Source organism: Opisthorchis viverrini (assembly GCF_000715545.1).
Source record: "Opisthorchis viverrini unplaced genomic scaffold opera_v5_235, whole genome shotgun sequence".
NCBI lineage: Eukaryota > Metazoa > Platyhelminthes > Trematoda > Opisthorchiida > Opisthorchiidae > Opisthorchis > Opisthorchis viverrini.
Window position 1 is genome coordinate 3522 of NW_008751887.1, and position 24808 is coordinate 28329.

Below are 24808 nucleotides of genomic sequence, written 5' to 3' on the forward strand. Positions count from 1 at the left end.
CTGATTCGATTGAGTGATTGACTGGTCTGGATGCTTACCGGCTTCTCTGTTGAGATTTTGGTGGGTCTCACTAGGTTCCGGGCATTCCGGGGGTTATTTCCAGGAAGATGATCTTCCTGACAACACCCGACCACCACTATCACGTTGTCTTTGGGCTTGCTTTTTACACACAACAGTACTCTGGCGTCTGCCTTGGTCGAGGAATGCACTTACCGTACTTCCAAGGGCATCCTCAACACCTTCATCAGAAACAGACTTCTGAAAATTGCACCACACCAGGTGCTAACTGACCTCGTCATGTGCACAATGAAGTAGTGCGTGGGCGATTATTCGCTGGTGAATAGAAATCACCAGAACAACAATTATCTTATCTTGCCAAACCACGGTTTACCAAATAAAATACTGTATGTCTTGTTCACGGAAGTCTTGCGGGCACAAGTAGTAAAATAGCGAGGCGAAATAATGATTGCTTTCGGACTGAGTGCTGTGGGATCTCTCCTTCTTTGGGATTCACATAATTTATTGGTTAGAAATTCGTAACACGTCCCAGTGGCAAACATGTCGCTTCCCACGCAGACGACCCTGTTGGAGTTCCCGTATGACTGTTTTATGGTCAGGTTCGCAAAGGATGTTGGGTCGGTTTGATCGACTGCGGTGATTTGATTCCATTGCTATTTTCGATCGGAACAACGCTTTTTTACGAAGCCTGCTTTCCTTTCCATTCTTTGCTTAATTATCCCTTTCTCATAGTTGGATGGCAGTCAGACATCAGTTTTTGCTGTTGGCCTGCTGCAGTCGATTAGGATGATGGATTTAGAGCTCTCTGTAATGTAAAGGTGAGGGTACACACGTTACGCACAGGTTTTATTGCGGGGAACTTCGCACGCAGCCAGGCAACTTACAGTATGCTCGATTGAGCTTACCTCAGCGGTAGTTCTGTGCAGGACGGGAAGGAAGCCCAAGTAATTCATTCAGCTTTTGGAACAGAAAGCGTCTGCTTTCATTCACGCCCACACGCATGAAGAAGCGTCTTCAGAAGTGGTATTACCTCATAATCTATACGCACGTGTTACTCGATATAGCTCTATGGTTAAGGTGCAGAAAAGGCGCTCGGAAAGTTCGTGATCCGAAACCAACCTCGGTATCTCGACTGCTCCCGCTGACAGTATCTGAACCCTCTTGTTTCCTTCGGGTGGCGTGGCAACTAAAGAGTGGCAACCAAAAGAGTGTTACAGCTGAACGGTTTGTACCTGCATGTCCCGTAATACCATCTTTCTTCATTTTAGCCTATTTGAGATGGGAACCATGTTACGTCAGTTAGCCCCCTCCCGGTATTCACTTACATTGTTCGGCCGTTCTGTCCGTGCAACGCTACTATCCCGTCACCACAATCTATTTTCGTCCGGGTCCGGTGTTGTGGATGAGCCGGATCCCAATCTTACGGTGTTGCAGCATGCAAGATTTCATGAGTTGCGCCGAACGGAATCGCTTGAGAACCGAAAAGCTCGTTTGATATATCAGAGCAGGAAACGTGGTAATCTAGAGAATGGGATATTACTCAGGTCAGTGAATTTCCTATGACATTTGGGTCTATCACAGGTTTTCATCAAGTACGAACAACATGGGTTCATTCCCAGTAGCAGCGCTGTTTGTGGTTGACAGTATCCAAATCTAGTGTTGGATAGGGTACTTTTTGTGACAGTACACTAGGCATTGATATACTTGTGAATCGTTTCTGAAGCTGTCCCCACTTGTTTTTGGTTCTATCCAGTTCTACAATTGTGAACCGCATATGTATGTACGGTGGTTCGGATCGCCACAGCTTATGTCATTGGACGATGTGGGATAAACGGTGCACAGAAGAACAAGTAAAAGACGGAATAGTTGTGGAATGATGACTAGGAAGAGAAGGACAGCTACAACAACACTGAATGTGAGTACTTTTAACCAGTGTTGTGGTGGATCTATGATCCCGGATCCTCGCAGACGATATTCAGCCGCGACCGTTTTTCATATTCCGCCTGTAGGATATGCGATGACTCATCCTACAGAAAGGACAATAATAGCGGTGCCTCTAAGCTCACGCGTCCCCATGTCAATAGCAAATTCTCGTCCCGAATGGGTCGGTCAGTAAGGATACGAGAAATAATAATAATAAAGATAATCGTCCAGCTGTAACGCCCTTTCGGTGCCCAACTGCCATGCCATCCGAAGCAAGCATGAGGGCTGGGATACTGCTAGGTTGCCTAAGACCAAACAATGGAAGTTGAAATGTAGAGATTGGGTTCGAACCACGGACCTTCCAGTTGGTAAATTCGCTCTTTAACCACTGAGCTATTTCGCCCCCACCGGGAATAATGTAAACGACGTGGTCAGTAAGACGACAGTCGAGGAAATTGTAGGCTACAAAGGGAGTAGGAAATCATCGTCATAAGCAGCGGCAACATTTTGGGGCAGCGGTTGACCGAAGAATTTTTTATGACACCTCAATAGCCAGTGCGATAGTATTTGCTTTACGGTGGAAACTGGAACTGACAACAGTGCTTCGTTCTTCCTTGAACGTTTTGTCAAATTTAGACGGGTAAGGCCCGGTTTCTCTTCGTCATATTTAGACAATGGAGGACAGGATAGTGCAGTCGCCAGGTTAGCGAGTCCGTCGGTTGTTTTCAAATCTACAGGCGGTTCTAAAAGATAGTGGTTTTTTAAAGGGCTTGCAAGCGTTGTTTGGATTGCCTTTGCAGTGAGCAGCACAAACAGCTGGAACCACCAATACCACGATCTGTGTGTCCCAAACAGGGTATCTTTGAAACAGAAAGATCTCTGGTTTATGTGACAATTCTGGGTGATCGCTTCACTAAATCTGAGGATTGAAGGAGGATCCCGTGAATGACAGTAATTTTGGTGAAGTTTATACTTGTCAAACATGTTGCCAGTGCACACCAAATAACATCGGTGAAATGTAAGATTGAAGCTTCACAAACGAAGTCAATTCAGAACACATCTAAATGATGGCGTTCTTGTTATATTTCATTTGAATGGATCACGCGAACCATCAAAGGCTGATCGACATAGTCCGTAGAATTTACCATGACGTCATTCCCGAAGGTCAACTGTACATTTGCGTTCTTAAGAGAGACACTGAAAGGATGAGTCGACATTGTTTTGTTCTATGACGGTCCTGCGATGCAAACGATGCTTGCAGGGATCAACCAGAAATGCCCTTTTCTGAAAAACGGTCTCTAGGGAAGTTAACTGTATAGTGCCTGAAAAGTTTGCACTCTGGGACGCAACTTGTTTTCTTTACAACAGGACTGCCGCGGTCGATTAGTTTTGTTAAATTTAACACCTTACTTCTTACCAGTTTTATTACTAGCATTTTTTCTCCACTACTTAAATTTAGCACCTTTGTGGATGAATACATAGATAAATTGACACCGGATCAGGTGGGTTCCTATGATGCCTTGATCAACCTAGCAGACAACGATTGGGACATATACTATTGGGTTACAGGTAGGTCGGATTCTTTCGTTGTCCAATTTTTCTGTTGGATGTCGCTAGGGCTTTATATTTCAGTTGCTGTGTTTACGTACCCGAATCAAACCGAATCGTTCAGCTTTGTCCTCCTTTACGTGCATGGTTGCCACACAATCCGAAAGAAGCAGTAAAATATCACTCTTCACTCACGCGCGCCATTAATTAGATGTCTAGGTCGTCGGCTAGTGTCAGTCTGTATGAAAATCCCTACTGGTGCAAAGAGTAAGTAACAGAACCAGAACATCCAGAGATTACAAACATCCATTAATGCCTGCTCGCATGCAACACATCTTTAGGAGGTTTGTGAATCGATCTAACCCAATCTTTAATGTACCAGTTCTCGTTTCTATGCGTGCTGCCGAGCTGGCATTGATTTCTCGTCTTTCTGAGCACCCTCATACGCTAGTCTGGTTACATGCGCTAAATTATCCCGTCGCGCGTTTTTTCGTTTTCAAGGGGACAACGGGCCAAGGAACGTAATATGCGTAACCTTGGGTTCCCAACTTCCCTGCTTTGTTCGCCGTGTCTGTTGATACTACTTCATCAGTTTGTCCACTTACCGACACATCCAGATATCTTTTAGATCTGATCGTCAGCTTATACTGGATAGTCCACTTTCCATTCATTGAGACCAGTCCCCATATGAGGCTTCATTTACCCCAGAACCTCGTCAGTGGGCGGGATGAAAAGAAAAGGCGGCAGCAAAACGCTGTCTCATAGGAAGGTCTCAGATAATGTCCACACCCTTGATGTGAAGAACAGATCTCGAGTAAGGTAAATGTTGCTCTAATGGAGGCGATACCAACGGACACTGCACTATGGGCTTTCGGGAGACAAACCTTCGAAAGACCGCGGTGCGCCGTTGGTAGTGGTTCAACATCATCATATACTTACCGTAATTTTCAGGATCATCCCCAATCTGATTTCCGCATTGAATGGCCCATGCTTTCCACATGGTCCTAGGCGGACCTCAGCAATTATCAAAAGGATCGAATAGTCCATCAAACCACTCTGTTCCCGTAGACCAGCTTCTGTCAGTTTACCTAAGCTCGGCTAATATGGATCCAGCGGCGAACTGGATCACTGACCGTGCCTCCTCAGAAGTCACTTCAAACAAACCTGACAGTGCTCCGGCACGGGATGGGCGTCCGTTTGTGGCGCCCCCTCGTGTAAAAACTTTGACCAATACTCAGGCATTTCAGCAGGAAGGCACTCGCACTTGCAATGTACTCATAATGTATCGTTTCGTCTGTACATTCCCTTTCGTGGATGGCGGCGTGCGATACATTTCTTTCGGTTCTAATCTTCCTGGTCAATATCTTGGCATCCTCTGTTCGCCAAGAAAGCGAGTCAACGTATGCTCTCCCAACATATCAGCGAGACCTCTCTCTTGCGTTTTCGGCCAGCCTTATCATTATATATATATATATATATATATATATATATATATATNATATAAAATCATAGTCCATCAGAGTGTATTCAGAACGTATAGTATTTCCCCCCACGTCCATTTCGTATCGTTTTCGTTTACAATCCCTAGAGGACTGTGTTCAGTAGGCTCCAAAACTTCTTGATACCCTATCGGGTCATTTCAATATCTACAAAACCTGCCGACCATTGCTCTGCAAACTTAGCGTATGCCTCAGCTTTGGTCGTTGCTGGCGCACAAAACCCAGCTGCAGGCTGTGCCCCTGCACTCCGTTCGAAATTCCATTTTCGGAGCATGTTTAAACTTTCCTCGTTCCTCTCAACAGATCTCCAATAGTCAAATGCCATAACTGAGAAGCAAATTTGAGTGGCTTTTCTCACAATGTTGGACGAAACCAAATCGATGTTATTGACCGGATTGTCGTAAGGCTTACAAAGTTAGTCGCACGATTCATTGGACTGGTAGTTTCCGAGTCAGTTTCCCTTCGGTCGCCACTTGGATGATTGGAGGAACAGGTGATTGTGAATTGGCAAATGCCAAAATGAGAACACCCGATGTTCCAGTGGTAGGGAGCGACAGAATCGTGAGCTACCAACCGGTGATTAGTCACAGAGTGGCTAAGGACTGCGGATGACAGTGATTTTAGTGAAGCGGAAGGTGTACTGGCTTTCCGGGTGGCAGGACATTCCTAACTGGGAAATTTTATCGAGGAATGATAATTTAGGAGTGGTTGGAGCACCATGTTCCTGAGAAGTCAACTTGATCGATCGTGACTAGATCAACTGGGAATAGAGTCGGTTAACCTCGTTGTTAGTGAATGTGAGAAATTGGGTTGCCGAAATACCTCCGTTGACAGCTTCCATTCTTTTTTTATCGCCGAAAATCAGGTTTCCGTTTTCCCGTGACTGGTGCGTTCGTGAATTGCAGCAACCGTTAAACTTGTCGTGTCGCTTTAGGAAGTGTTATCATGCACGTCCATCGGCAGCTATGGTTTGAGACATTAAAGATTACTGGCTTGTCCTCACGCAACAGGTAGCCGGGGTGAAATAAGTTACTGAGTACCTATTCTAGTGAACAACTCCAGACCGATCGCTCACTTTAACTTCCTGAGTTTAACCTCTGCGTGAGGACGAGCTGACTCTGTAGGAAATCATTTTAAAGATTCTCTGCGCAAACTGTGAGAGAGTGACTTCATTAGCTAGGCAATTTAGTTCAGCAATCTTCATTTGCTGTTCGTTGTTCATCAGGTTTTAGTGGAAACATTGCATCCTAAAGGGTCTGATCAAGACGTTGAGTTTGACGCGATCCGAATGACCAACGTGTACAAATTGTACACTTCTTATGGGCATTTGAGTACCGATTTTGGCTGTGTGGGTTTGTACGTTCTTCCTTAGATACCCACAGCACGAAGGCGGTTAGAGTATTCTAAATGCTGTCATCTGGATTCATTCCAAACTCGCCTAACCCGCCCGCCGAGGCATTTTGTCGGACTGTCTGCTTGGGCAATATCACGGGCGTTGTCTCCCCCACAGAATCACAACAGACTCATTAGCTACGGATACCTCTTCTATAAGGACATCTTGTATAAGTGGTCTGCTGACCTTTGTACATTGCCTCTTTGGAGTAAATGCTTACGAGAAATAGAATTCTTCTCGCTGGGAGGGTACATATCCCTACTTACTGTTATGTGACAAATTCGCCTTACAGGGACATACTGCAAATTTAAATTGGTTACTCGAGACACTGTCGTCCCATTTCCTATTGCTCGTCACACTCGTGTAGCACTGTTAAACGGGAGCCTGAAGTGGGAATTTCAACGGTCTGGAGTCGTGATAAGCTTCAACTGCCAAGCGACACGCGACTATACGATATTCGACACTCCAATTTGCCGTTTTCTCAGTTATTTCCTTAAGTCAGCTTGATTGACGTACACTAGTGCTCGCTGTTTTACAAGTGTAGTGCCGTCGGAGGCATCAAGCGACAGACCTGGCCAGTTACATGATTGATGGAGAACTTAGCCAGCACACTGCGCTTCCAGCAAGCTAACTATTAGGTATTGTTGTCTACAAGGAATTGATGATGAGCTTTATGGAAAAAATCATCCGAGTTAGTTGTTCCGGAATGTAAAACTGCGATATGAACCACTCAGCTGAAATTAAAACCAATATGTAAGTACCACATATTGCACTGAATAAAAAGATTCGTTACAAGTCCATCTAAATAACGCAGAGCCTATAATTCCTTCTACTTCTTAGGCTGTCTAGCACGCATTTCTGTTTACCGGAAATCGCCATGGTTTCGACGCTCATCAGTTGGTCTTAATATATAGCAGGTTTTATAGCCTGGGCAGACGTGTCACATGATCAGCGATCGAACAATCCGCCGTCGGAGGCCGTCAAAGATGAACCGAATTTCGTGATATCAATGTATTACCCTTGGATGTGATACTATTTTTAGGACTTGGCAAAACCTCGACAACCCGGCTTCTCAGGTAGAAGTAACAACTGAATTGACATCAACATCATTTCCCAATTGCAGAATTGACGTCAGAATATGAGAATTCTTTGGTGTGAAGGAATTTTTCCTCCGCGGCGAGCCAATTGTAGTCGTTTAATTTTCAGGTTGTTCAGATACATGTAGACTATTTCTACTGGTATGGACGAAAATTGATATAGGAATGTTGCACACAATACGCGTAATTTTCTCCATTTGGTTAAATGACTCCCTCGTAAAACTTCCTTCCTTACAGGTTGATCTCTCTTGTTATGTTGCGGAGACCATTATTACTGATTGTGTTTGCTTTACCAGATGCCAGAGAAGTGCCGGAAGTTTTCCGAACGGACGTTTTCGAAATGTTACGGGATCACGTGAAAAATAAAGAAAAACAATTGAGAAATCAGCAGCCTCCTCTGAAACCTCGATCACAGATTTGATCTAGTTCAGCACTCAAATTTTTCATACTTATATTCATTGACTTCACCTTCAGTATCCTTCAATAAAATCATCACCCAGATTTCCAGAGTACTTCTATTTCCACGGGACTTCAATCGTTCTACTCACAACGCCGCTTCAACAGAAGCCCCTGTACACTTTTCTGAATAGTTCATTTCAGATTGCGGTTCATTCCCCACACACCGACGGCTCTCAAACGGAAAAGGATAATACGACATGGGTTTTGGGTTCTGCTGTACCTGTTGTTGTGTTTTCACGCTGAATTGAACCGCCGAAGCTTTCGCAATACGTCAGTCCATATGGTTAAAATCCACATATTTGAACCACTTTCCCTTTCTAAATTCCAAGCTTTTTATCGGCGCGCAGTAATTTTGGTGTGTGTAGAGTGGTCCATCCACCCCTGCCACATCCAGTCAGACTCTCAACCGACCGTTACAAAGTTACGAACACTTGCGGATGGGTGTCGTGGTGAAGTGGGTCGACTCAATATGTATGTATGTATGTCGTGTCTGTTCTGTTCTGCACAGCATCCAGCTTTGGTCAAACTATTTTGGTCTGACATCGGTTTCAGTGCCCAGGAAAATGATCAACCCAGAGTAGAAGGTTTTTCAGGAGTTAAAATCAGGCAGAAAATTTTCTTAGTACGAGGCCCGTGCGAAATGACCGATCAGAGCTCGAGGGTCCTGTGTAGCTTAGTAAGAACATATACGCCCAAGGTTGGATTGTGATTGACGTCAATTGTCAGTGAGCGCTTCTTCAAATCATCATTTCCGCCGCTGCTTCTGGCGGAATACCAACAATCCCAACCAGCGCTTTGAAGCATAGGACCACACAAACCTTGCATCAGTGTTGTGCTTCCCGAGGGTATGTGAAGAGCATGTGTATGAGGCTTTGACGAACACTGGGCTGACAGACGACCCTCACTGTCGTCTGGAGAAGTATCATCATCCAGGGCTATGGGACCCATGTTCGCATTTTCACCATCATGGACGACAGTACATTATTAATGGAAGTCGGTACCCAGCTGTCGTGCAGCCACGGAGGAAGAGGGTCCTAGTAAAAGGCGAAATAAGGATATGGGAGCAAGACGCAATCAGTAGGATTAACACTGTCTTTAGCGAACCCCACCTGAGGTAGACCTGGCAGACAGCGGCAGCCGAGCGTTGGCTGGGTAGTCCGACTAACAAGCGATAGCAATCACGACGTTGAGTTTGGTTGCATACCATGTCCCCTGGGCCAGGTTTCTGACCCGTATAGCAGTATGAATCGCACCACAGCATAGTAAACTTGACCCCCGATGGATAAACTCATGTTGAGCTTGCGTCACATGACGCAGGTTCACAAAAGCTGTTCTGGTCTTCTCAACCTGAATGGAAATATCTTTCGTCAGACCACCAAGACTGATACAATCGCCCAGGTCCACTACCTCAATCGCCTCATCCACAAGCATGAGGCTAGGGTTTGACCCCCCACGTCTCGCAGTAGCACTTTGAACTTTGCAGATGTGGAGTGCATGCCAAACCGTCAGATCCAAGAAGATCTATGTTGTCTGCGCATGTGCATATCTGTGGGCGCACGCCCCAGGAGCACCCCACAGATATTAGATGTTGATGGTGCATCTTTCACAATTATTAGTAACGAAGTTGAAGGGGAAACAAGATGACAGTCCTGCCTGCCACCACTTGATGTGAATTCTATCGGGAGCTTCCTGTGCACCTTCATACGTCCGCGGGAGTTGGAATATAGTGCCTTAAGAGAGTCAAGTATTCATAGCTGTCCCCTTGTTCAGTCAACCTTTGGAGGATTCCACCGGAGAGTACCTCCGATATCACAGCTACCAGACTGATGCCACGGTAGTTTCCACACAGCGCCCGCAGAACCTTTTTGGAGATATGAATAACAATCGACATGCCGCAACCTTCTGTTTGTTCCCTATAGCACCAATAAGTTTTGTCAGATGGGTCACCACTGAGTTTCCGCCTTCTTTGAAGAGGACTGGATACACACCGTCCAATCTCGGCGTTTTCTTGCGTTTCCGTAAGGATATTTCTTACCTTATTACTTCCGACAGGCGATCAATGTTTACATTCAACTCGCCCATATGCATTGTCCCCCCAGGCTGTGTTGCAAGAGGCCAGCTGGACTGCTGTTCGGAGTGTTCGGCCCATCTTTCCAGTCGATTTTTTTACCAGTGAATTAATGAGCCGACCGTCGCCTCTCTAGGGCAAAGTCGATCGATGTCCTCAAAACTGCCGAACAGCCTTAGAACTGGCATTTGCTATGATACACAAACGGTGCAATATCAGGTGGATGGCTGCACTCTGAAAGTTCATATTTCAGGCTGCGGCACTGGTCGCAGAATGGCACGCTAAATAAAGCACAATCCCGGGTGAAATTCGTGACCATACAATTATAATCAAACTAATAGAGGTTATTCGTGCGGAGGCTGAATTGCACATTATATGCGCACGTGAACAGAACATACGATCGTACGTATTGGTAGGATGGCGTTGGAGGTAAAACTTAAAAATACGGCATAGTCCATGTTAACTTCAATTCATGATTGGCACTATTGAAACTCCTCGACAGCCCCTTCCAAGACACGTGACTAAACGTAGGGAGAATTCAATTCGAAGACATTTAGTGGTCCGCTCAGAAAAAAACATTCCCAGGAGGGTATACTCCACAAGGACAGCCCGGGAATACATAATCTTTTGTTCATTACACTGAGCGATACACGATTGAAGCTGCCATGTTCGAACGTCTCTTCCAACCAGCAACATCCCATAACAAAAACAGATTGACCGATCCGCAGGGGATGGAGGAAGCTACTGTAGGTCAAAATGATACAGTAACAAAAGTAGTCTGAAAAAACTGGACAATATTGAAACAACCTGGAATGCTATGGAGGATTAGAAAAAATATCGAACAAGAAATGAATAGGAAAACAAGGGCAGGATAAACGGTGTCATGTTGACCAGAAAATTCATGAATGTACAACTGTACAGAAGTGAGCGGTATAACCACTGTGAGGCAAGCACGTGGTTCTTACAGCTGATGAAGATGAGCGGTATACAGAAGAAGTTGAGTTCGAAGGTCCGGTGTGTGGGGAAAGAGAGCTAAGGCTCGGCGTAATCCGGTTAGGAGAAGGTTGGCCCACTTCGTGTCCGGGACCTGTCGTTGTGAGAGCCACAGTTGTGCACAACCAGCCAGAACCTTTGAAAGAAGCTGGATGGGGTAACAGAGTAAGAGCTGAGTTGGTTCCAAGGATAGCTGCATAACCACATCAAACATGCAGATAAATTTCCGTTACCAATATAGCTAACTGCTCATTATGGGTAGGCGACTACACTCGTAGATAAAGCAACATGCGGTCTGCTGGCTAGATTTAGTTTACTAGTTGTACATGTCATAGTGTACTCCGCCGGTGTGGTAACAGACAACAACGTGAAAACGATAAAACTGCTTCGCTTCCATCCAGTCTGGTCACCTGATGGGGTGACCGAATTCGAAGGTGTCACTTGTTTGATATCCCATGAAGACTCAATGTTTATCTGCTGACAGCCTGCGCTAATGTGGCCGATGTCTTTCGAGCAGTGATCGCTGTTGAATGCCTATATCTATCTGAGAGCCTAGTACGAAAAATATCAAACAGACGCTACTCCCAAATAGATAACAAACTAACTGATTAGATTTTCATAAAGGAAACTACTCATAAGGTTGCTGGAAACTCTTCGACAGCCCACGATCGGTTTCGCCCTTCTTGGGGCTCATCAGGTAGGCGCAGTCCCCGAGTTTCGGTCAACCTTGAACTTGAACTGATTAGATATTGCACTTGTGTTTGTTCCAACTATAAATGAACATCTTTCAGGAAGAGAACTAAAACACAACTGTGTGGACTAAACCACAATAGGACTTACAGCATCCATCGGTATTTCGGATTGCAATCGCAAGCTGGTTGCAATAGCTTGAAATAATACGGACCACTCAAAGCTGAAGCGTTTTGACTTCGCACTTTTCAGTCTCTTTTTCTCTCGAAGTTCCTGGTCGGCGGGAGGTTCGACCATAGACCGACATCGTTCCAGCGCCCAGTGGGCCAGCGCGTTCCATCGAACCGGGTCATCGGGACGTCTAGCCACAAACCGAGAAATATAAGCCAATCCGGAAGACACGCGGGAACCCGACTATAAGTCGAAAGAATGCGAAAGTACATGGTTCGTCAACTACTGCACGCAAAATTAGGAATACGGGTGTTCACAAGCAAAGATTAGTAGCCAGGCTGATGGGGAAACTTCATCGCATAATACAGGTAGGGAATGAACGAGTGGGAATATCTGACCATGTATACACACTTCCTCGACTCCGACTACCTTTTATAAGGTTGTTCAAGACAAAACTAACATGTCTGTCTACCGTACACCAGGAATTAAGTGAGCTGATGCATCGATTCGTTTGTAAAGCTTTGAGTTGTGAGACTTATCGATCCTTTCATTGTATGAATCGCGCGTTCGCTGGGGCTCGGTAGAATACCAAACACATTTGCAATTGAGGAGGACGTTGGTAGCTCAGTAGCGTAGACGGTCGTTGGTCTGTTCACTGAGCTGAGCAATTTGATTGCAAACGTTTCAGTACCAATCGGGATGACATCGTCAGTGTACGGAGCGTAGCAATAGGTCAGTGACTGTCCAAGAATGACTGAGCTTCTGGTGAACTGAGCACACAGGATCCATTAGCCTTGTCGTTTTTGCGTCTACGGTTGTTCTGTTGTTAGTTCTGCAACATCTGAGTAAACAGAATTTATTTCTTATAAGCTCATAGCATGACTGTATTGGTACACCTACGAGAGTGGTGTTTTTGAAGGTAGTGCGACAAAATGTTGTATCAACAGTACCAATCGGATGACATCGTCAGTGTACGGAGCGTAGCAATAGGTCAGTGACTGTCCAAGAATGACTGAGCTTCTGGTGAACTGAGCACACAGGATCCATTAGCCTTGTCGTTTTTGCGTCTACGGTTGTTCTGTTGTTAGTTCTGCAACATCTGAGTAAACAGAATTTATTTCTTATAAGCTCATAGCATGACTGTATTGGTACACCTACGAGAGTGGTGTTTTTGAAGGTAGTGCGACAAAATGTTGTATCAACATTTGAACCAAGTCTGATTCACTGTGGGTGTATTGGCTGAATGGGTGTTTCGGTGGAACTTGTTTCATCAAGTTCATACACATGAACAAGCACATCAGCAACATTATGGGACGACGACAAGAGAAATACAGCCGGAAGGTGAATGCTGAGCACAGATATACGTGAAGTCTCTCAGTATGCTTCTGCTAGAATAGTTCCTTTTACACACCAACTAGGTTGGGTTTTCCTGCTCAAAAACTTTGAACCGAAGTGCGGTGGCTATAGCCGGTACAAAGAAGAGATGCAGACTAACGAAATGAGAGACATGCTGGAGATCGCCAAATGCTTGTAGATGCCTTACACACTACCGTAGCCGATGACCTAAATCAATGCAATCACACGTACGCTTGCATTTACACGTGAACGACATGCAGGCAGAAATGCAACGAAAAAAACTAGACACATCAGCCGATGACAGCAACACGGGATTGGCCCGCTGGCTAGATGTGAACTACTGGTGTCAAGCTGTCACCCATTATAAGACCCGCAGAACAGCTGTCACCAGCATGTCACTTGACTACATTACAGCGTACTCCAAACCATTTGCTGAGTTTTGACCGTCAAGGACTTTCAGATACGTGTAGCGGCAATGCCAGAGACAGGTGTGCTCACAGGAACGAAAAAGTTCATGGAATATTGGGTAGTTAGTATGTATTCCCATCAGCTTCATTTGAACAGCTCTCTTCATCATCAGAGGCAGCAAACTCACTGTTGGCAATGATGCTTCACTGCTGTAATCCCATAAAAGTAATCTATTTATATCTAAAACCTTAGGATGAAAACACATGAAAAAGAATGAGGGAGGGAGGGGACCTAATGTTGGTTTATGTCAAGCATTCTGAGGTGTCCACAACGTCAAGCGCTCAATCAGACACCCTGGAAAGAAACTGACAGCACGAAAGCCACTGACATCAATCAGCCATCGTTTCTTGCAATATCTCCAGCCAAGCGCGGATGGGGTCACGAGAACCTCAATCTGGAAGGCGTACAACGCCCAAATTCTTCGTAGTCTCTCACGCCCTTATGCCAAGTCATACGTTGTCCACCTAGTGGTTCGAGTCATTCTAAGGCAGGCAAGAAGATGGTGTTTCGGCATGCGAAGCACATGACCGAGCCACCATGGTTGATAATGCTGGATGTTTTCCGCGACTGAATTACCTGCTGTACAACTAAATACCCGTTTTCTAGTCACGTCGTTACTATTCTGTCGTCTTCAAAGATGAGGGTGATGTCTTCGTACACCAGGTCAACAAGGTTCTCACCGGCAACGATTTGAACATCGCATCGTTATTTCGTCAGTGAGGGAGCTGAAGAGGAATCCTTGTCGGACAGCACTTTTTGTAAGGAAGCTTTTGGAGAGCTCATCATGCTCTCTTTCACACGCCTAGGAGTGCGTGAATATAGGGACTAGATCATGTTCAGACTTCTGGGGCATACCTTGTTAAGCAAGTGTGGTTAACAGCACTGACCGATCGGCAGAACCGAGTGCACTCTTGAAGTCAAGGAATATGAAGGTTGTGGGTCATTTGTACATAAAAACGTTGCTCGAACACCTGAACAACTGTGAATATATGGTCAGCGTAGCCCCCAGCTGGTCGAAACCCTGATTGATGCCCATGAGTCAAGGCCTCGCGCGCCACCGTGAGATGAAGAAGAATCAGTGACGCCAGAAGCCTTGATACAATGGGAGTGAAAGCAAAACCCCTGTGATTACCATATTCATTGCGAGTACTGTTATTTAAAACGGGTGCTATTATCGATTCAGCCCAGTTGGATGAAACTGTCTTTATCCTCCAGGCAGATATAAAAAGGTTAGACAGTCACCGCCACCCTTGAATACAGCGGGTGAAAAAGTGATCAGGACCTGGAGTACGACAACGCTTGAGTGGAGATATACGCTCGGACACTTATGACGTTGAAGACGGCTCCATATTCATAGTCCACCCTTCTGCTGAAGGCCAGGATTCTGGATTGGAGGTAGCAGATGGTCAACTGAACTGCTGTTCGAAGTACTATGCCCAGCAGTTCGCTTCGCTGGATATCAGAGAGCCATTTTGGTTCCTAATAATTTCGATGACAGGAGGCTTCCGACGACCAGCCGAACGAATCAACTGGAACAGCTTGCGAACGTTTCCAGCATTTTTTGCCTCCTCCATTTGTTCGGCCTTTCGGGTCCACCAGGCTTCTCGGTCTGCAGGGATACTCAGTTTGATCTGGCGACAAATGATGCGTCAGGTTGAGTTTTGTTCGCGGCCAGGGTTATCTGTCGTCGGGTCTCCAGCAAAGAGATCCAGTGTTTGAGGTTGGCTAGGTTGTACCGCAAACAGAAGTTCCGGCTTGAGTAGCGCTTTGGATATCTTTTTCCCGTGGCTGTCTATATCAGATATCGGATCGCCAAGTAGGCGTTCAAGGAGCCAGTTCAGATATTTTCGTTTGGTTTCTCGGTCAGCTAGCTCCTCAATGGCTAAGCGAGGCCTTTGGCCCAAAGCCTGACTGCAAGGCAGCGGTGTTTAATGGAACAAGTCGCCGCACATGCTCCAACTAGCAACTTGGATGTCCAGGAGACTGTTGATCAGACCTCTAACCATTGAGTAACCTGGTATGGGAGACTCGGTGTGTCGCATGAACAGTAAGTATAAGTAGTAAGTCATTCAGCTGTAGCACCCTTTCGGTGCCTAGCTGCCATGGCACACGAGGGCTGGGATACTGTCAGGTCGCCCAAGCCTAGACAGGGGAAGTCGAGTGGCAGAGGTCGGGTTCGAACCACGGACCTTCCGGTCAGTAAATTCGCGCTCTAACCACTGAGCCATCTCGCCCCCCCGCATGAACAGTACCAAGTATAGTTCAATAGATCACGGAGGCACACAAACCGTCACACCATGGTAAGATCTAGTCTGTCTTGGCGAGGTGATTCTGTTAATCCGAACCAAAGCAGAGAAACACTGAACTCGAGTTTCGGTCTCTGGAGAGGTCATAAGCAGTTCCGGTAGTTGAAGTTGAGGTGAGCTCAGATAAGCAGGATACGCAACCAAATTATTAAGTCGGGTGAGCAAGTAAACACACGAGAGGTTTGTTCGGCACTTCGAAAGTCGACACAGTGACTGTTTCGTATGTTTGAAACCTAGGGAAGAAACGTTGAGTAGTGTGTGCGCATTCACACAGTGTAGACTTCCACGTGTTGTAGGAGAGATAGAACAGAGCTGTGAGAACTGAGCCTGTCGTTTATGATATTCTTCAGTAGAATATGTCGCACAAACGACACCTGGTGTTTCAGTTGTTCAAGACACCGAAGTATCATTTCGAGAGATAAAACTCAGTCTCATGTTAGCACCTACACAATTCGTGTACGATATGGCGTTCACGTAGAACAAAAGGTTGACAGAAACTCGGGGAATGCATCTACCTGATGAACTCCAGGAAAGGTGAAACAGGCAGTGAACGGTTGAAAAGTTTTCAGCAACCGTATAAGCAGCACGTCACGTCACAAAGTAGCTCAATCCGAACGTTTGTTTATGAGTCTGTCCATTGTGAGTGCTGACGAGCCTGCGCAGGATAACGCACGTTAGCAATTTATGGTGGTTCACAAATATCTGGCAGAGGAAGATGTCGGTAGTTCAGGTAGCGTAGATGGTCGTTGGCTTGTTCGCTGAGCTGGGCAATTTGATTGCGAACGTTTCATCACAAATCGAGGTGACATCATCAGTGCGTTATTGGGGATCGCAGTGGTGGGTTAGTGGTTGTTCCAACCTTGATTGGTGATGAAACGTTTGCAGTCGAATTGCCCAGCCCAGCGAACAAGCCAAAGACCAATATCTGACATTTTTAGGGTAGGAGCGATGATAGATATCCGCCGTTCTGCTTGAATTTCTTCCACCTTCCAAACGCTGAGAACGAGCTATTGTCCTACATCTTCAAACAGAACAGGAAGAGCAGCCGGATGCTGTGTTGTTATTGACTCCAGGTTCCATTGGAGTCTAGTGGCTCACACAAACGTGACTGCAGCAATGTGTTGGGCACCTGACGTCACGCGAATCGTTCTTAGAAATTCTCTGCCTATCGACGCAGATTAGGGGGCTTGATATGAGTTATGAAACGGCTTTTCTCTCTCCCACACACACATTTAATCAATCCGATGAATAGTGACAGCGCTGACAAGAACAGGCAAGTTCTAAGCATAAATACTAATCGCACAAATTTCGACATCGTCAAACCCGAATCCGGGGGTACAACAAAACCGCTCCTCGCATGATGAGAACAAACAAACCAGTGGCTAGTCTATAACTGACTAAACACAATCCTTCCTGTCAACTTACCACATATGTGGACAGCATGGCATCATTCATAATCCATACAGCTCGTTCACTGGCATCAAGATGTCCATTCTCATAAAGCACATGGCCAGTGTGCATTGACTCCACGGGATTTTCAACAGTATCTTCATAATCTTGATGACGGAGCCGACAAACCTTGCTCAAATTGAAAAGAGTGGTGTCCTGTGGAGAGAACAGGTGCATGAGACTCACTCCAGCAGAACTCAACAACTGAACCAAGTGCGGATGTAAAGGTGAAAAGGTAACGGAAGGAGTCGAGAGCAGCTCGGTTAGGAGGGATGCAGAGCATCGAAGACTAGTCTCATCCGGACGGTCAAGACAACTGAGGATAAGTAGCCACTTTCCGACATGAGGAAATACATTCAAGCTGGACAGTGCAGCTGAACAGCCCTGAGATGCCAATCGTGATGGTTCATCAACCAAGCCTAAAATATAAAACAAAATAACATACGTTGAAACCAGAAAATGAATCAGGACACAGAGTTTAAAGCAGGATATACGTGTGGCGGGCCTCCAAGAGACAGGTAAAAATACGGGCAAATCTATACGTAGTGAGCATAACAACCAAACGTACATTTGAAAGCCATATCGAACTGATGTGAAAGGCTTGGATGATGCAGAAATATGATGCCTTTGGCAAACGCTTCGGCCAAAGAAGCACAAACGCAAGGACTGTATTCCCCAGACAAAGAAAGCAACAAATCAGCGACAGACCAATCCGGATTGGTTCTGGGAGAAAAGACAAACAATGAAAAAAACGACAATCAACAATAAGGACAGAATCGTACAGGCAAAGCAGATTAGAAAGAGAAATGTTGAAAACAGGGAACTTACTGAATACAACTATTGAGGAAGCAGTGAGAATATATCAGGGGTAGATCAGTCTGAAATTCTCCCACTGTTCCGTGATGAGTGAGCAATCGCAAGGCGCTGAAAAAAGTGAATTAAAAAGTAGATCATTGGACAAGAGTGAAGTTTCTATAGCAAAAAAGTATCTCTCTCGGATACGACCCAAAGCGATCTAAGTCCTATCAATGAGGCGGTCGTATTATAGTGAGACAAATAATCTGCCGTTTGCAAGCGCCGGCCGTCGGACCTGATGTTCCAGAAAAGTTTGTTAGATTATCAAGTACTTCAGTATCGATAAAACACACAGAATGACTAAGAACAACGATAGCAGGAAGGCAAGGGCTACCGCGATCAGACTTTGGAGCAGGAGCGTTCAGACTACGGCTCGCGAGATCACAATTACAATCGGTTTAACCTCAGGCTTCAGCAGAAAATCAATTTGGGCTGAGAACTGCACAGCAGAATAAGAGAAATTAGACGAAAACCGTCATTTTTGAGTAGACCTATATTTAGGAAAGTTTGCTGTCGGAAATTCATAAGGAGGCCTGGCAGAAGCTGGGATGTTTCCTTTCCGACAGAACGATGCACAAGTTACAGAGACAATCTCCAGACGCGGACTACGAGAAGAACGACATTTGGCCGTTTCAAAACCTTTCTACTCAAGGTTGGATATCTTGCGACCAAACGGTGGTAAAAGCCTAGTGACTTACAATCAAGTGACACGGTAAATCAGGTCTCGTAATACTTAAGTATGGCCGGAGGTTGGTGTTGGAGAATTGTTGTGGACTGCCAGTTAGTACTTTTCGAGGTGTGCTCGAAAACACAAGCTCCAGTAGTTCCATTCACTGCAATATCATGCAACGAAAGTCCTTTCGTACATAGTGAATCTACCTGGACTTCTCCTTCAGAGTTCTCACCGACAAAAGTGGGTCAAAAGCCTTCTGCGGCATGGGAAGTCGGGAATTGCTACTCAACTCAAATGAAAAGAAGCCCACTCTCCGAAACGTCTAGAGGATTAACAACAACTATGCGGCCATATTCTGTTTCTAAGCCAGTCGAGGAAACTTCCGTACGCCCGGCCATGATTCTTCAATCCGCCCCCAAATGGCCGAGTCTCCATCAATGCCTCACGCTAGCTTCTTGCAAAAGTTTGAATGCTCAGACGGACTGGACAGAAAGCAGTTTTGATAAGGTCTTTGAAAGGGCCCACCATAGAAATTTGCTGTCTCTTAGAAAATCGTTTGTACGATTCAAGTTTCGCTTTCCGCTTCACTATCACTTGATCTGGCTCTCGTTTGAACAACTCCCAATGAACGTGCAAGAACCGCATTTCTGGTATGGATACTAGCATAAACCTACAAACTGAATCACCAGGTTATTTGTTGTCTCGGCTTACGCACCCACGAAGTGCAGCTCTTTACCAGTCGAGGGGGAATTGCGCGCGTTTGCGTGGGAAAGCGAGGTCGATATTAGTGTACTCGTCGGGGATCTAAACGAACGAGTCGGTCATCAGAGAAATCCCAAGTCGATAGGTATCATATTTTAACGAAGTGACGGAACGATGACGGTAATCGGTTCAAAAGTGCATGCGCACAGCGGACCACACCTAGGCAGCGTCGGTTGCAAACAGCATAAATGCCATCATGCTATTCACCATAAACTAATTAATGGACCCAGGGCGACCGAATTGCCATCAATGGTTGATGGGGAAGCTGCTTCAAGACTATCGTTCTCTGAAGATCATGCGCTTCCGTGGAAAGTAAACTAACTGGCAACAGCAATCTCTTGTAACTTCGCTGAGGAGATCAACCAAGATGCGTTAGCAACTCGTGGGCAATGAAGAAGTACGGTGTATACATTGGCATCGTGTCTCACGTGAAAACAAGGAATCAGAACTATGCCATGTGATGTAGTCCGTCACAAAGAGACTAAACCTTACCGTGGTGTGACGGTTTTCGCACCTCAGCGACCCATTAAGCTATAATAAGGAGTGCCTCCGCGCACTCACAGAGTCTCTCATACCAGGTTGGTCAATGGTTAGAGGTCTGACAAACACCTAGTCCTCCAGGGTTGGGGTTGGAACATGTGGCAACTCGTTCCGTAGAGATGGTAATGCATTTGCATTTACCGCCAAACATCGCTGCCTTGCGGTAAGGTTTTTGAGCCAAAGACTGGTTGAGGACCCTAATCGTCCTCCTGTCTAGGTGTGGGCACCCTGACAGTATCCAAGCCCATGTACAACCATGATACCTACAACCACGGTCATGTGATTTACCTCCGTCCGTTTCATTGGCTAAGAGTATCCAAGCCATGTACAACCATGATACCTACAACCACGGTCATGTGATTTACCTCCGTCCGTTTCATTGGCTAAGCCACGAGTTCAGAATGCAAGAGAAATGACTTGTTTTCTGTTTCGTCTATTTGAGAGAGGCAGCGGGTTTGAGTTGCTACCAAAGACTCTGCTTTTCGTTTACACTTTGGTCCATGTTCAAGATATTCCAGGTTCCCGTTTTTCCTGCATCAGTCGGTCTGTTATCAACATGTCTACATGTTGGAAACCCAAGTGCGTCCATAGATGATTGAACTGTTCTCAGAGCATAGTACTTGGTCTGCGAACGTTTCGTCACCGTAGGTCAGTGTGTGCACTGATGTCCCCTCATGTGGTAAGGAAACGCCTGCTAACTGCCAAGTTCTGTGAACAGGTCAATTGCTATGTCAAGTTGGTCTATTTGACCCAAATTGGATGAGGAGTCGGGGAGATAAACGAACGACACAGAAAGATGACTGAATTTGTCCGAAATGAGGTCCACTTGGGTCCCAGACAGAAGTCCGAAATACTTGTGATCTGATACAATTGATAGATTGGCCAATATGGCACTGAACCTAGTTCCTTGAAAGGATCGTCGTTCATCTTTACTACGAGAAGTTTATGTTTATTTCGAATTATCTACCAAGGTATCTCCATATTTATATAAACCACGACGTGTCGTCATACTATCTGGCACGGCGACCGATACGGCAGTGGCATGGAGAAGGAATCTGACGTGAACTTTACTGATGTTGGCCTGACGAAGACTCTGTGTCTGAGGTTGGATGGCTCGACTTGAAACTACGTGCACTGATATGTCAGCAAATCTTCAGAAAGGCGGAATATGTGGGATTGCCGAGTGGTAAACATGGCAGAAGTTTTCTCATGGGAGGAACTACCAACGCGACTTGACAATTCACTGACATTTAAGGGATTTTCATTTTACAGTTAGTTAATCAAGCCAAGAAGAACTACACGGCTGTTTTATCTTTGTTAATGATCAACAGGAGCGTGCCTCTCGAACCTGTGAGTAGTACGGAAAGTAGTACGTTAAGTAGTAATGGTATTGATAATAATGACTTAATGACCGTTTAGAGGAAGACAGCTAGTCCAATCTACTTCGCGTACCATGTGTGGCTTTGCGATAACAGTTTCGAGAGAGGTTCGGACTGTGTGCATAAAATAAGTAAATAATGTATACGCAACTCTGGAATCCAAATTTGTCATGCTGATGATTTTACTAGACCTAGCCTCCGATCCGGGACTGAAACTGTGCACACCTCTACACTGGGATCAAAGTGAACAAAAATCACTTGCACTGAACCAGTTCAAACCACCTTGTAGGATGTACAAATCTACTCAACAGACTCCGCTTAGAAGGCCTCTAGTCAGTAAATGTGCTCTTTCCAAATCGTGTGAGCAATCGTTGCTACGACGGCCAACATATTTCAACTAGAACCAACGGTATATCGGAGGCGAGTTAATAAGAACAGGACCGTACACCTTGTCATGTATGCGCCAGACGGTGCCTCGGGAGGATAGATTGGGTATGCTCCCAGGTATCTACATCAAACTGAGTTGGCATGGGATTGGCTGAGATCAGCACAATCAACAGAAGACTGTAGACTCACTTTTGAAAACAGTATTCTGCCGGTTTGGATAGGCCCGCGAGTTGCAAGAACAGACCACGATGGTGCCACAGACGTGCATTCTGGGGCTCATACGCTATGTGGAAGATAAAGATTGAACGGGATGTAGAGAAGCATCAACCTACGGATATGAAATACCCAAAAATGAATCCCAACGTTGACAGTAAGAAGGCCCGAGTGGAAAAAAGAGGAAATGAAGTAGTAACCAGCACGATCTCACATCTAACTATAATGATCACCACGAAATCAAGCATGAGAAGAAGCCTCAGTTCGCAAGAGGGACATTCTGAATTACTTGTGAAAGGCAATGAATCTTAATTCATTTGCTAGCGCTATTGTTGGCCAGTGTTCCAAACTCTAAAACGAATGCCTAAACGATCTGTGCAGCGATTTGACTGCTTTAGCTTCGTTACTGACCGAAGCCAATAAAACTCAGTTCTCGTTTCAGAGAGGTTTGATAAGCAATCGGTGGATTTACTGCTGGGCAACGTTTCGCTTTTCACACCAGAGCTTCGTCAGGCCAAGTGATTTAGCAACCAGGTTGATCGAGTTTTAAGGCAGTCAGGGAAGCAAGCCGTGAGATTTCTTGCAACTAACTGACTTGATCATTACTGAGTATCGGTCTGAAGTTCCTGTTTGTTGATTATTGGGCTATTTCATTAAGGAGTCCTAGACCGCAAAATCCGGTTCAACATGAAGACAATCCCCTCTAACCAGTTTATGGTAAATGTTGAGCATCTCCACTAGCCAACAAACAGGAACTTCAAACCGACACCCAGTAATGATCAAGTCGGCTAGTCATTAGAAATCTCACAGCTTGCTTCCTGGACTGCCTTAAAACTCGATCAACCTGGTTGCTTACTCACTTGACCGGACAAAGCATTGATGTCAAAAGCGAAACTTTGCCCAGCAATAAATCCACCGACTCCTTATCAAACCTCCCTGAAATGATGACTATCCAATCGGCCCCGGGATTTGATTGCAAGATTGCGAATAGTACGGCCGGACCACACTCTCACCGACGCAACGAAAACATCTTTGATCCACTTATTTGCGATGTCATGGTCAACTCTGCATTTACATATGGACAGTTAAAAGAGGACAATCCACTACATAGTACTGAGTTCCTACAGAAGTGCCTCGAAACGAAGACACCTTGGAAGTGGGGACGAAAAGCCCCAGAAGGAGTGACCGTTCCCTGCACTTGTACTACTGGATTCCTTTTCGAGATGAGCCTAACCAAAACTAACCAACGCAACTTGGGCCGGGTGAGGAACGTTGTGCTTACCCAAATTTCAGAAACTTGGCAAGCCACCTGAGGGAACTATAACAGCTATGTTCGACTGAAAAGAAGAATATCCCAATAACTTTTGGGTTTGTGATGGGTTTCACCTAGCAACGAACAGTGGGACGACAAAGCGCAAGTATTTTGATGACACTGAATCTCAAAAACCAAGTACCGGTAAACGGTGAGTTTCATTCGGAAAAGGTAGAGTCATAATAGACCCCGACAACCCGTAACACGGATGCCGTTATGTACCGAATACCTACAGTTTTAATCTTGTCCCATTTTTTTACCTGTACAGGTCACGCTGACCGTGCAGTGTATGCCCCAGTCACACCAGAGCTTCGTCAGGCCAAGTGATTTAGCAACCAGGTTGATCGAGTTTTAAGGCAGTCAGGGAAGCAAGCCGTGAGATTTCTTGCAACTAACTGACTTGATCATTACTGAGTATCGGTCTGAAGTTCCTGTTTGTTGATTATTGGGCTATTTCATTAAGGAGTCCTAGACCGCAAAATCCGGTTCAACATGAAGACAATCCCCTCTAACCAGTTTATGGTAAATGTTGAGCATCTCCACTAGCCAACAAACAGGAACTTCAAACCGACACCCAGTAATGATCAAGTCGGCTAGTCATTAGAAATCTCACAGCTTGCTTCCTGGACTGCCTTAAAACTCGATCAACCTGGTTGCTTACTCACTTGACCGGACAAAGCATTGATGTCAAAAGCGAAACTTTGCCCAGCAATAAATCCACCGACTCCTTATCAAACCTCCCTGAAATGATGACTATCCAATCGGCCCCGGGATTTGATTGCAAGATTGCGAATAGTACGGCCGGACCACACTCTCACCGACGCAACGAAAACATCTTTGATCCACTTATTTGCGATGTCATGGTCAACTCTGCATTTACATATGGACAGTTAAAAGAGGACAATCCACTACATAGTACTGAGTTCCTACAGAAGTGCCTCGAAACGAAGACACCTTGGAAGTGGGGACGAAAAGCCCCAGAAGGAGTGACCGTTCCCTGCACTTGTACTACTGGATTCCTTTTCGAGATGAGCCTAACCAAAACTAACCAACGCAACTTGGGCCGGGTGAGGAACGTTGTGCTTACCCAAATTTCAGAAACTTGGCAAGCCACCTGAGGGAACTATAACAGCTATGTTCGACTGAAAAGAAGAATATCCCAATAACTTTTGGGTTTGTGATGGGTTTCACCTAGCAACGAACAGTGGGACGACAAAGCGCAAGTATTTTGATGACACTGAATCTCAAA

General features: G+C 45.5%; 3 protein-coding genes across 3 annotated transcripts in view; 1 reads left to right on the forward strand and 2 right to left on the reverse strand.

The window, feature by feature from the left end:
* Nucleotides 1–1163: 1163 nt before the first annotated feature.
* Nucleotides 1164–8002, forward strand: T265_08654 (hypothetical protein; the record flags this gene model as incomplete). Its single annotated transcript, XM_009174525.1, has 3 exons — nt 1164–1562; nt 3401–3510; nt 7775–8002. The coding sequence occupies 3 exons, from the start codon at nt 1255–1257 to the stop codon at nt 7897–7899; spliced, it is 543 nt and encodes a 180-aa protein (XP_009172789.1).
* A 583-nt stretch (nt 8003–8585) lies between these two features.
* Nucleotides 8586–8885, reverse strand: T265_08655 (hypothetical protein; the record flags this gene model as incomplete). Its single annotated transcript, XM_009174526.1, has 1 exon — nt 8586–8885. The coding sequence occupies one exon, from the start codon at nt 8883–8885 to the stop codon at nt 8586–8588; it is 300 nt and encodes a 99-aa protein (XP_009172790.1).
* Nucleotides 8886–9636: 751 nt separating this feature from the next.
* The window catches only part of T265_08656 (hypothetical protein), a gene marked incomplete at both ends in the record, with an annotated part of 37437 nt that continues 22265 nt past the window's right edge, over nt 9637–24808 (reverse strand). Inside the window, 6 exons of the mRNA XM_009174527.1 lie at nt 9637–9850; nt 9973–10037; nt 11839–12102; nt 17415–17857; nt 18007–18161; nt 22224–22317. Coding sequence (XP_009172791.1) covers nt 9637–9850; nt 9973–10037; nt 11839–12102; nt 17415–17857; nt 18007–18161; nt 22224–22317 — 1235 coding nt within the window. The remainder of the gene's footprint in view (nt 9851–9972; nt 10038–11838; nt 12103–17414; nt 17858–18006; nt 18162–22223; nt 22318–24808) is intronic.